The sequence below is a fragment of the Erythrolamprus reginae genome, chromosome 2 (assembly GCF_031021105.1).
Source record: "Erythrolamprus reginae isolate rEryReg1 chromosome 2, rEryReg1.hap1, whole genome shotgun sequence".
Taxonomy (NCBI): domain Eukaryota; kingdom Metazoa; phylum Chordata; class Lepidosauria; order Squamata; family Dipsadidae; genus Erythrolamprus; species Erythrolamprus reginae.
In genome coordinates, this window is record NC_091951.1 from 36,074,033 (window position 1) to 36,085,692 (window position 11,660).

At 41.0% G+C, this 11,660-nt stretch overlaps 2 protein-coding genes across 2 annotated transcripts in view; both read left to right on the forward strand.

The window, feature by feature from the left end:
* The window catches only part of LOC139160180 (16 kDa beta-galactoside-binding lectin-like), a 79,667-nt gene that overhangs the window by 12,703 nt on the left and 55,304 nt on the right, over window positions 1-11,660 (forward strand). The gene's annotated exons all lie outside the window — the stretch shown is intronic.
* Window positions 9-7,854, forward strand: LOC139160179 (E3 ubiquitin-protein ligase TRIM7-like). Its single transcript, XM_070737798.1, has 5 exons — window positions 9-63; window positions 259-340; window positions 4,587-4,673; window positions 5,927-6,001; window positions 6,542-7,854. The coding sequence occupies exons 1-5, from the start codon at window positions 61-63 to the stop codon at window positions 7,063-7,065; spliced, it is 771 nt and encodes a 256-aa protein (XP_070593899.1). The 5' UTR covers window positions 9-60; the 3' UTR covers window positions 7,066-7,854.

Below are 11,660 nucleotides of genomic sequence, written 5' to 3' on the forward strand. Positions count from 1 at the left end.
TCTAGTAGACTTGCAGATTTAACTTCCTTTTTATCTACACACAGGCTGGGTTTGTGGTTTATGGTGAGAGGCATTTGCCAATTAGGACCAATTTAAAATTCTTTGCCAGATGTCACTGAAGCTTTGGATTGGGGAAGGAAGGAAAAGTGCCCACTCATTCTGGGGCAGTTCCACTGAAGAGGAATTGACAACTAGTATTTTGGTTTAATGTTCAAGAATTACCTCATTTGTACAACTTACTTCCTGTGGATTGCTTAGATTATGGAAGATGCAGAGGGTTACATGGTAATAGAACCTTCAAGACAAGTCTACACGGAGGCTGTTTCCAAGAAGATGGAAGGTAATGATTGAAGTTTCTGTTGGCTTTAGCTGGCTATTTAACGATATAGATATCATTATATAGATCGTAATAAAGAGAGATCACTTGAGATGAAGAGTTACAGCAGCCTTTCCGATTTATTTAGTTTCCTTCTGGGTATGTTGTGATTTCACTATGACTTGGAATGTGGGAAGGGTAACTTAGAGAGTGGAGAAAAGTATAAAGATGCAAGTTCATGACTGTCTCTTCCATGAAGCACAGCTTATGCTAATTCTGCAAGCAGCACTAAAATATAAAAGCAATGTATTAAGCAGATTGATGACTGGAGTTTCATGACAGGGCTGTGGATCAGATTATCAAATAGTCTGAAGCTTACATTAGGCTATCAAGGGAGGGTGAAGCCTTAATATACAATCCATAATTGTGGATTGTGTTTTTTCCCCAATATATTTTATTAATTTTCTTAAAATAGACAAGACTGACAAACATACATTTAACATAGAAATGGGGTTGTATCTTCCCCGCTTATTCTAGAAGTAAAATTTCAATACAGAAAAAAGAATACATTCAAAAAATACTTAAAATCAACTTATTACTTTAAATGAAAAGAAGAAATTTGTTTTACCTTATATAGTAAATCTTCATACGTAAACTAATTCTAACATAACTCTTAAATCATATCCCTACTAATACAATTCTCTCTTTTTTTTTACTTTTAGTATTTCTTCTTATTTATCCATATATACACTTTGTTCCATATCTCATAAAATTCTGTTTCCTCTTGATCTTTTAACCGTCTTGTCATCATATCCATTTCAGCGCAGTCTAATATTTTCTTAATAACTTGCTCTTCTTTGGGCATAATTGTGGATTGTTAATGTTTATCTAATCTTAGTCATAGTCTAGTATGTAATCAGAACCCAGGTGAATGGCTATTGGCTCCCAGTGTTGGAGCATTCACAACTTGAAAAGACATTTTTCTCAATCCTTTGACATAGTTGTGGGTGTCTATTTTGACGGTTTTTGTCAAAAAGACAAACAGAGCACTGTGTCATTTTACCACAAACTATGCAAATCGTTTTCTGGAAAAGACAAGCAGAACTTGTGCTCCAAAGGCCCGGCATTCTTTCATCAGATGAATCCTCTTGCCTAGCCACTCCTTTGCCTCCATCCAACTCTAGTATGATTCATACTATACCCTTTCTGGTTTGCTGCTGCTATCTCTTGCATACTTGTAGACCTCACCTACAAAAAGTCCTCACCTTGTAGACCTCACCTACAAAAAGATATTGACAAAATTGAACGGGTCCAAAGATGGGCTACAAGAATGGTGGAAGGTCTTAAGCATAAAACGTATCAGGAAAGACTTAATGAACTCAATCTGTATAGTCTGGAGGACAGAAGGGAAAGGGAGGACATGATCGAAACATTTAAATATGTCAAAGGGTTAAATAAGGGTCAGGAGGGAAGTGTTTTTAATAGGAAAGTCAATACAAGAACAAGGGGGCACAATCTGAAGTTAGTTGGGGGAAAGATCAAAAGTAACATGAGAAAATATTATTTTACTGAAAGAGTAGTAGATCCTTGGAACAAACATCCAGCAGACGTGGTTAGTAAATCCACAGTAACTGAATTTAAACATGCCTGGGATAAACATATATCCATCCTAAGATAAAATACAAAAAATAGTATAAGGACAGACTAGATGGATCATGAGGTCTTTTTCTGCCGTCAGTCTTCTATGTTTCTACTTATTCAAAACAGAACAAAAAAATGGCAGGAAGGGACCCTGGTGGCTTTTTAGTTCTTACAGATTAACGTATTTGGAAGGGACCTTGTAGGTCATCTAATCCAACCCCCTGCTCAAGCAGGAGACCCTACACCATTTCTGACAAATGGCAATCCAGTCTCTTCTTGAAAGTCTCAAAGGATGAAGCTCCCTCCCACAACGTTTGAAGGAAGCTGTTCCATGGATTAATTGTTCTCACTGACAGAAAATTTCTCCTTATTTCTAGGTTGCTTCTCTCCTTGGTTAGTTTCCACCCATTCTTTCTTGTCTTGCCTTCAGGTGCTTTGGGGAATTGGTTGACTCTTTCTTCTTAGTGGCAGCCCCTCCAATACTGCTATCAAGCCACCACTAGTCCTTTTTTTCTCTAGACTAGACAAATCCATTTCCTGCAACTGTTTCTCATATGTTTTAGCCTCCATTCCCCTAATTTTTGGAGAAGGGTGGCATACAAATCTAATTAATTATTAATAATAATAATAATAATAATAATAATAATAATAATCACATTTGTTGCTCTTCTCTGCACTTTTGAGTTCTGTCCCATTTTATGACCTTTCTTGCCTGAGTTTTAAGTGAATTACTCCAGTTATAAATGAATTTGTGGCACAGAAATGGTCACAAGTATGAACTAGCTGCCAAGCATTGAATTTTGATCACATGATCATGGGGGTGTTGGAAAGGCCATAACTGAGAAAAACAGTCATAGGTCATTTTTTTAAATTGCCATTGTATCAATAGCCCTTAGACTTATATACCGCTTCATTATGCTTTTACAGCCCTTTCTAAGTGCTTTTACAGAGTCAGCACATTGCCCCCAACAATCTGGATCCCCATTTTACCCACTTTGAAAGAATGGAAGGCTGAGTTCAACCTTGTGCCTGGTGAGATTTGATCTGCCAAACTGCAGAAGTAGCCTGCAGTACTGCATTCTAACCACTGTGCCACCACAGTTCTTTAAACGGTCACTAAACAAGCTGTTGTTGAGCCAAGCATCACCTGTACAGAAGTACAGAATGCAAGTACAGTTATTTAATTGGTACAGAATGCAAGTACAGCCCTTTAATGCAAAAAGGATATTAAGACTCCAGGAAAAGTGCAGAGAAGAGCAACAAAGATGATTAGAAGACTGGAGGCTAAAACATATGAAGAACGGTTGCAGGAATTGGGCATGGCTAGTTTAATGAAAAGAAGGATCAGGGAAGACATGAAATCAGTGTTCTCATATCTCAGGGGTTGCCACAAAGAAGAAGGAGTCAAACTATTCTCCAAAGCACCTGAGGGTAGAACAAGAAGCAATGGGTGAAAGCTGAAGAAGGAGAGAAGCAGCTTAGAACTAAGGAGAAATTGCTTGACAGTCAGAACAGTTAATCAGTGGAACAGCTTGCCTCCAGAAATTGTGAATGCTTCAACACTGGAGGTTTTTAAGCCGATGTTGTATAACCATCTGTCTGAAGTAGTGTAGGGTTTCCTGCCTAAACAGGGGGTGGGACTAGAAGACCTGCAAGGTCCCTTGCAACTCTGTTATTTGTTTTTTTGTTTTTGTTTTTGTTTTTGTTTTTGTTTGTGTTTGTGTTTGTGTTTTGCTTTTGCTTTTGCTTTTGCTTTTGCTTTTGCTTTTGCTTTTGCTTTTGCTTTTGCTTTTGCTTTTGCTTTTGCTTTTGCTTTTGCTTTTGCTTTTGCTTTTGCTTTTGCTTTTGCTTTTGCTTTTGCTTTTGTCAAAAAGACAGTCTGTCAGTCAGTCACAATATAATGTTTTGGGCTTGTGACAGGGGTAGAAATATAGTGAAGATCATGACCTTCAGGTCTTCAGTCTTTAGCAAAGCAATTAGGGTCAGCTACAATAGTGTCTCTGTGTACCCATAGAGTGGTACAATAGATAGAAATAGCTGGCAGGTAGGAACTGAGAAGATAAGTGCCAATGGCCAACATTGCTATATTAGAGAATATATTTTCACCAATATAGCTACAATCACCAGATATATCCTAAGTCTTTGTATGTACAACCAGGGGTGGGCTACTGCCTGGATGGGGGGGGGGGGGGGAACACAGTGGGTTAGCAAAAATGGGACTCCACCCCAGAACATCCAATTTGCCCTGAAAGATGTTGAAAGAAAATGCAGGGCGTCCTGCATAAGCCATGCCTACAGTGTGGTAGCAAAAACTTTGGTAGTCCTTCACTGTATACAACCTTAATGTATTTTAATAGACTGTGAAGGCTTAGCATGTAGGGTGAGGCCAGCTGTTGGGGCATACAAATCACGGTTTACAGCCTGTTGTGATAGGAAATAATTTATTAGATTTGTATGCCGCCCCTCTCTGAAGATTCATAGCTTTTATTTAACAAATCATGTTTAAGCATGCCAAGGATTAGAACATGGTGAGAACCTGGTTACTGGGAGGGAGATTTTATGACTGTTTGCACTCTTTGTAACTAAAAAGCCTTGGTGGAAAGCCCATGATGAAATATTAATTCCATAGGTCCTTCGAAATGCTGCAAAATCACACTCTGGATCATACTGGGAGGAAGCATTGCTTTGAATGTGGCCGTAATTGTTCTTCTGATAGGTAAGTATCTGAGGTCAGGAAGGGTTACAGAGATGGGTTGCAGAGTGAGTAAGAGATGAGTAATAAGGTAGAGAGGGATTTCAACTGGGGAGATAAAAGTTCAAATCTCTACTAAGCTCTAGAACCCAGCCCCTCTCTTTCCACCAAACCCACTTCCAAGAATTGGCATTGTGGGAAGAAAATCTCTTGTAGTCATCATTAGCTCCAAGACTGTTCCCCATCCAATCTCTTAGTCCTCCAATTTCTCAAACGACAACAGGTGAAGCTTTGACCATCAATGATTCCATGTCATTGTGGGTTGCATTTCTGGGTGTTAAACTGATTGCACCAGTGGCATTCCTTCATGTGATCTTGCTGTTTCCAAAAAAACCACTGTTGTATAACTGTGCTTTGAGCTCCACCTCTTTTACACATGCTGATAATGACACATTGTCTGTACAAAGTGGACAGCATTTAGAATGAAATGGCAAAATGCTGCTTTTTGAATATACAGTATATATCTCACCACCCACCCCCTTCCATTCTGATACCACTGGCTGATTCCCACTAGGTACCAACCACTTCTCCTGTTAATATCTTCCTTTTTAAAGGTTCCTATAACTAGGAAGATTATATTTCCCTGAAGATTTGAGGGGGGGAGGACCAATCATTGGCCTTTTAACAGAATAGAGCACCAAGGTTTGAATGCTAATATTACCTTTATTATATAGTTACAGTCATGGAATTTTGCAAAACTGAATGAGCTTTCTCCCTTTCCTCCCTTTATTTTCATAAGAAATAGGAAGGGTTCCATCTGTGATTGATTGATTGGTTGGTTGGTTGGTTGGTTGGTTGGTTGGTTGGTTGGTTGGTTGGTTTGTTTGTTTGTTTGTTTGTTTGTTTGTTTAGTATGCCGCCCCTCTCCAAATACTTGGGGCGGCTATGTTTTCTCAAATTGCATTTATGTCTGGGTTTTAGATTTCTTTATGTGACCATTTCTTACTTACCTCTGTTTAATAGCTTCCAAGTCGGGGCTGCAATTATTTTTTTTTACTCTTTCAATTATTGGCATCAATTTCAGATTTGTAAAATCTCTATTTTATGATTGGGCATTTTTTGTAATCTTGCAAACCAAACCAAATTTCTATTTTGTATTTTTGTTTTATGTACAAATTGAATAGCTCATGTTCTACTTCTCAACCGAAATAACAATTGCACACACACACACATATCTATTGATATTCCTATCATACGACCTAATCTTTTTACAAAAGTATTTCAGACACAAAGTGTTTTAAACCCACCGACTTCAATCAATTCATGTGAACTGATCCCAGGTAGCTTAACAGGTAATTTTAAATTATTTATTTATTTATGTATTTATTATTATTATTACTATTATTACTATTATTACTATTATTATTATTATTATTATTATTATTATTATTATTATTATTATTATTATTAAAATTTGTATGCCGCCGTTCGTCATAGAGAACTGAATCAGTCTTTTGTTCTATATTATGGACAAATTAGATTGATTCACTGTGGCTATCGGTATTGTAAATCCTGAGTTCAGAAAATTAAACAATACCCCCCCTTCCAAATAAATATATGCCTCCCAACTCCTCAACAATTCTGGGAGGCTTTTTGTGGCAATTTATATAATTTACACCAACTATGGATGAACTGCTACCCCTCCCCCACTGCAAACAAAATAATGGACACAACAGCTCTGGAAATAATTTTTTTAGCAGTTGGAGAGCCCGCCAGAACTGCTGCCTCCAGTGTCTGCTGAACAGAGAAGTGAGACTGTATCATGCAGATTTTGAAAGAAAAAAGTACAAAACGACTGCAAATAAGATCACCATTTTGCTTTTGTCTTGTAGCCTCCGTGACCTTTGACCCAGACACTGCTCATCGCCGCCTTGTCATTTCTAGGGATCGGAAAACTGCGACTTGGGGAATAGACGAAAGATCACTTCCTGATAGCGATAAAAGATTTAACCCACGGGTGTGGGTTCTGGGCCAGAATGGGTTTAAGTCGGGAAAACACTGTTGGGAGGTGGAAATAAAACATGATGGAGAATGGGCTGTGGGAGTTGCCAGGGAGTCAGTGAAGAGAAAAGGATTGACTGATTTTAGCACCAAAGAAGGCATCTGGGCCATTGCAGAATATTTTGGGAAAGGAAATTATGTAGCTTTTACTGAACCACAACACACCAAGCTTCATTTTGGAAAGAAGCCCCGGCGAATTCGTGTGTTTCTGGATTACCTCTATCAACAGGTTGAATTTTTGAATATAGAAACAAAGACTAGCATAATCCTTTTCTCAAACGCGTCCTTCTCTGGAGAAAGAATCTACCCCTGGTTCCGGGTTTGGGATGGAACTGAGCTGACGCTTCATCCCTAATGCCCAGCACTTAATTAAAAAGGGAGCTCCTTCTCAAACCCACTGTAATGGCTGGTATGGCAGGACATTTGGAAGATGGCCCTGTGGAATGTATTACTTGGGATTGTGAATGTTACGTATCAAGGCTCCTGCAGAAATGCTTACTTCAACCATCCATACCTGACAGTCTAACCTCCTTTCACCTACCTAATATCTTAGTGAATTTTTAGGAATTACAGTTATGTCACCAGATGGAGGAAGCCTAGTCTTAGGCTGTAGCTACCTAGTTAATTCTGGGCAGTCATAAGTGTAAGAGATGCAGATATCCCTCCAGATATGAGTAAGGTTTTATAATTTCAAAGTGTGAGTCTTTCCAACAGAAGTCCATTGTATTCCCACAGTATTCCCAGCCCTATGGTCCATGATATGCAGGCTGCTTATGCCACAAACGGTGCTTGAAATCTCACAGTATTTTGGCAAAATTGCTCAGGATTTCAGTGAGTGACATTACGAGATCCGTGCATCACAACAGTAGTGGGCATTCCACTACCAAGTTGCTTATGTAACAATTTGTGATCAGGTTAAAGTTTGCATAGAGACAGAAGGGCTAGGAATTGCAAACTATTCAATTTTCAGCACTTGAGTAGTCAAGATAGAATTCCATCCTTGAATCCCAGTGTGTGAAGATTCCTAAAGCTATGAGCCATGTCTGGTTTTTCTTAAATTTGGGCAGATATGTATTTGAAATACTTTTTACCTATGTCAAAATGCAATAAACCACATCATGACTTAGATGATTTGTGAATTCAACCATGTTCTAATATTGCAGTGATTTTAATGGCTTGAACCCAATTTTTGTCCTATTTGTAATGTTTTCCCTTGGGGCATGTCCACTACATGTGGTATTGGATAAGAAGACCTCCAAGGTCCCGTCCAACTCTGTATTGTGTTAAAAGGACAGTGGTTTGAGATTCAAAATTCAGCCCCAAACTGAAGAATGACTTTATTCTCCTGAACCCTCATACATACAAGTGAATGAGATCTATCACATTTCCATATCACTCAGGAATGGGAGTTGAAGTTTGAAGACCCCTGGGCTAGGGGTGCAAGAGTCTTCAAACTTGGCAACTTTGTGGACTTCAACTCTCATTCCTGAGCTAGCATGACTGGAGTGGGGAATTCGGGGAGTTTTACTCCACAAGTGTTAAAGTTGCCAAGTTTGAAGATCCCTGGATTAGGGGTGCAAGGGTCTTCAAACTTGGCAACTTTACGATTTTTGGCCTTCAACTCCCAGAATCACCCCTCCAGTCCTCCTAGCTCAGGAATAGGTGTTGAAGTCTATGAGTCTTAAAATTGCCAGATTTGAAGACCCTTGCACCACTAATTCCTAACCAGTGACGGGCCACCATTCCCGATGCTACTGGAATGGGGCTGGGAGCATGCGCAAGGAGTCGGGATTTCCAGCTTTTTGCTTCTGTGAATGCTCAGAAGAAAAAAAGGTGAAAGTGAAAAGCAGGTAAGAAATCCCCCACTGCCTGCCCTGCCCGTTTTCCCACCCACTGCCTCTCCTGCCACAAGCGGCAGCTCTGCCATGAGTGGCCCAAGTTCTTCCCCATCTGCCACTTCCCCTGCCGCAAGCAGTGGCTCTGCCGTGAGCGGCCTGAGCACGCCCTGCCCTCCACCTCGACTGCCATGAGTGGTGTCTCTGACACTCATGGCCTGAGCACTTCCCCGCTTGCCACTTACCCTGCCATGAGTGTTGGCTCTGCTGCTTGCGACTTGAGTGCCTTCCTCCCCATTGCCTGCCTTACCTTTCTTGGTGCTTGCATGCGCCGTGGTGAGGAAGATGGCATGCAGCGTGCTTTGGCCCCGAGCTCCAGCCACATAGCTTGTTCTGTTCTCTCTGCACCGCAGGCATCTGACTGTGGTGCGGGAAAGCAGAAAGCAAGCCATGCGGCTGGAGCTTGGGCAGGCCGCTGTTGCTGGTGGCACCAGCTGCTGCTCTAGGCACTGCAGCAATATTCAGCTGCTGCATATGTGCAGCAGCTGAAATCGCATGCAGACATCCCTCCAGCAGTGAAATTTGGGCAAAAATGGCCATTTTTTTGCTTCTGCACATGCATGGAAATAAAAAACCCGGTAATTTTTACTGGAATCGCGCCCATTGCACATGCATGTCCGGCAGAAATAGAGCTAGGCTATGTGCTCCATTTCTGCCACTGGAACAGGATTCCCCACCATTCTGGGCCAGGTCAATCCCTGCCCCTAACCCTTTTCAAACTTGGTTACTTTAAGATTTGTGGACTTCAACTCCCATTCCTGAGCTAGTCCTCCTCTAACTGTGGCCACTTTGCTCTTTGAACTTCCCAGCTGTATTTACAAACAGCCATAACGATTATCACTGGAGATTCGGGAAAGGAAGCAAAGGGGGAGATAGTGAAATTATGGTACTTCTCTAGTCTATTGGAACTGGTGGAGCAGAAGAGATCGAAACGGCAGCTTCACCAGAGAAAAAGCAAGGATGCAGGCAAAGAAAACAGTTTCCTTCCTTTCTAGTCACCCATGTGCCAGTTATGTACCGATAATCCAAATGAGTGTACATATGATGATACTGCTGTTGACTCTTGCTGCAGCTCAGGGAGTTGTCCTGTCGCCTGCATGTCTTTCCTCCTTCCTTCCTACCCTGTCAGGTGGCTCGCTAGGGCAGTAACAGTGGCAGCGTCTCCTCAGGCAGTCTGCGAGTAGGCTTTGTGCAGGAAGGTCAACAGTGTTTTTTAGGCAGCAGTAGTGAGGAGGGCTTGCTTCAGGCAGCAACAGTGGCAGTGGTGGCTCTTCCTCAGGCAGGTGAGGGACGGTGGGGTGGCTTAAGCAGCAAAGTGTGGCAGGAGTCCTTGATCCTAAGATAACGTTACACAAACTCCTTTCATCTTTCTGATTGGTGAATGGCTCAATCTCCTGGAATACTGCCAATCAGCTGTCTGTGGCCACCCATTGCTGCCATTGCTGCTATTATCACCATCATGCCTGTTATGTCTCCGCCCAGCAACCAGGGTATGCCTAGAGATGGCCCGTATTGGTGGAGCATCAAGAAGCCCTAATTGGTTGTTACCGCTTGGGTGGTTACAGCCAGAGCGGGAAAAGTTAATGAAGTTTATTGGTTGTTCCCTCAACCAGATGAACCTATTTAAGGTCTCAAGAAAATGTACGAACTGTCTTCTGTCATGTGTATTGTGAACTGTTTTCTTCTCTGCCATTCCGGAAATAAAGTTTTGTGTTGACCCAGTGATTCTCCGACTTTTCAATGCCAATTCCCTCTCCCTCTCTCCTCAGGTATGTCTGATGCAGCATTAAGTGTATAAGATGCACCCAGGTTTTGACCCTCATTTTGGGAGTAAAAAGGTCTGAAAAATATGGCATTTATCCAAATATAAAAAGAAATGAGGAAGGCTTAGAATTTCTCTCTCTCTCCCTTCCTTCCTTCTTTCTTTTTTTTCTTTTCTTTTCTTTTTTTTGCTTGGAAAGAAGGTTTAATGGTGGCATGAGTTCCTGAACAGAAAAGGTGGATCACATCCTTCCAGATGTTGAGTGAAGTGAAAAGGGAAAAGCTGAGAGTCACTGAGTACTTTATCATCTCTGTTGGGCCCTCAGAGTCTCCTGTTCCTGTATAAGAAATGCACTCTGATTCGTGGTCAGGGGCAACTCTTTTGACTTGTATGCCGCCCCACGGAGAGGGGCGGCATACAAGTCCAATTAATAAATAAATAACTCTCTGTTTTTTAATTCAAGTTTGGCTGAGCTTTGCTGGGTGGTTATCTAATGAAAGGGTTTTGGGCAAATCCTAATATGGCTCTGTCTGAATGAGGTAGATCCTTGTTATGTAGAATAGATTCATCCAGGCTATTAACAAAGGTGGGGAGGATGAGTGAGCTTGGCCATTCCTTGATGGCACATTGACAAAGGTGGAGGCTACCAAGAGTGAGTCTTTTTTCTGCCTAAGAGCATGTTTCCAGGGATATTCTATATAATATTCTGCCCTTTTAATATTTCCTAGGATATTTCTTTTTTCTAGGAGTTCAGTGGATGCTAATTTCCCACAATCCCTCTTTTTCCAAAATATGTGACTGCGACACACATGTTTTGACAAAAGATTTGATGAGATCAGGGAGACTTGATGGGTGCTTTTAATTTTCTGATGTAAAGGGAAGGCCTGAAAAGAGGCAGCAAAATTTCTTGAACGCTAAGAAGATACAGCCAAGAAAGGTGACATACCCAACCACACATATTTTTGCTAAATTTGAAAATTAATGTGATAATTTCAGGAGGAATTCTTTCTTTGGATAAGTTCTCCTTGCACACTTCCATTTGAAGAAGCTAAGAATAGATTATCTAGATAACGCAAGGTGGTGCCGTGGATATTGCCTACCTGGACTTCAGCAAAGCCTTTGATACGGTTCCACATAAAGAGCTGATAGATAAATTAGTGAAGATTGGACTTAATCCCTGGATAGTTCAATGGATTTGCAGCTGGCTGAAGCATAGACACCAGAGGGTTGTTGTGAATGGCGAGTATTCTGAGCAGAGTCAGGTTACAAGCGGTGTGCCACAAGGGTCTGTTC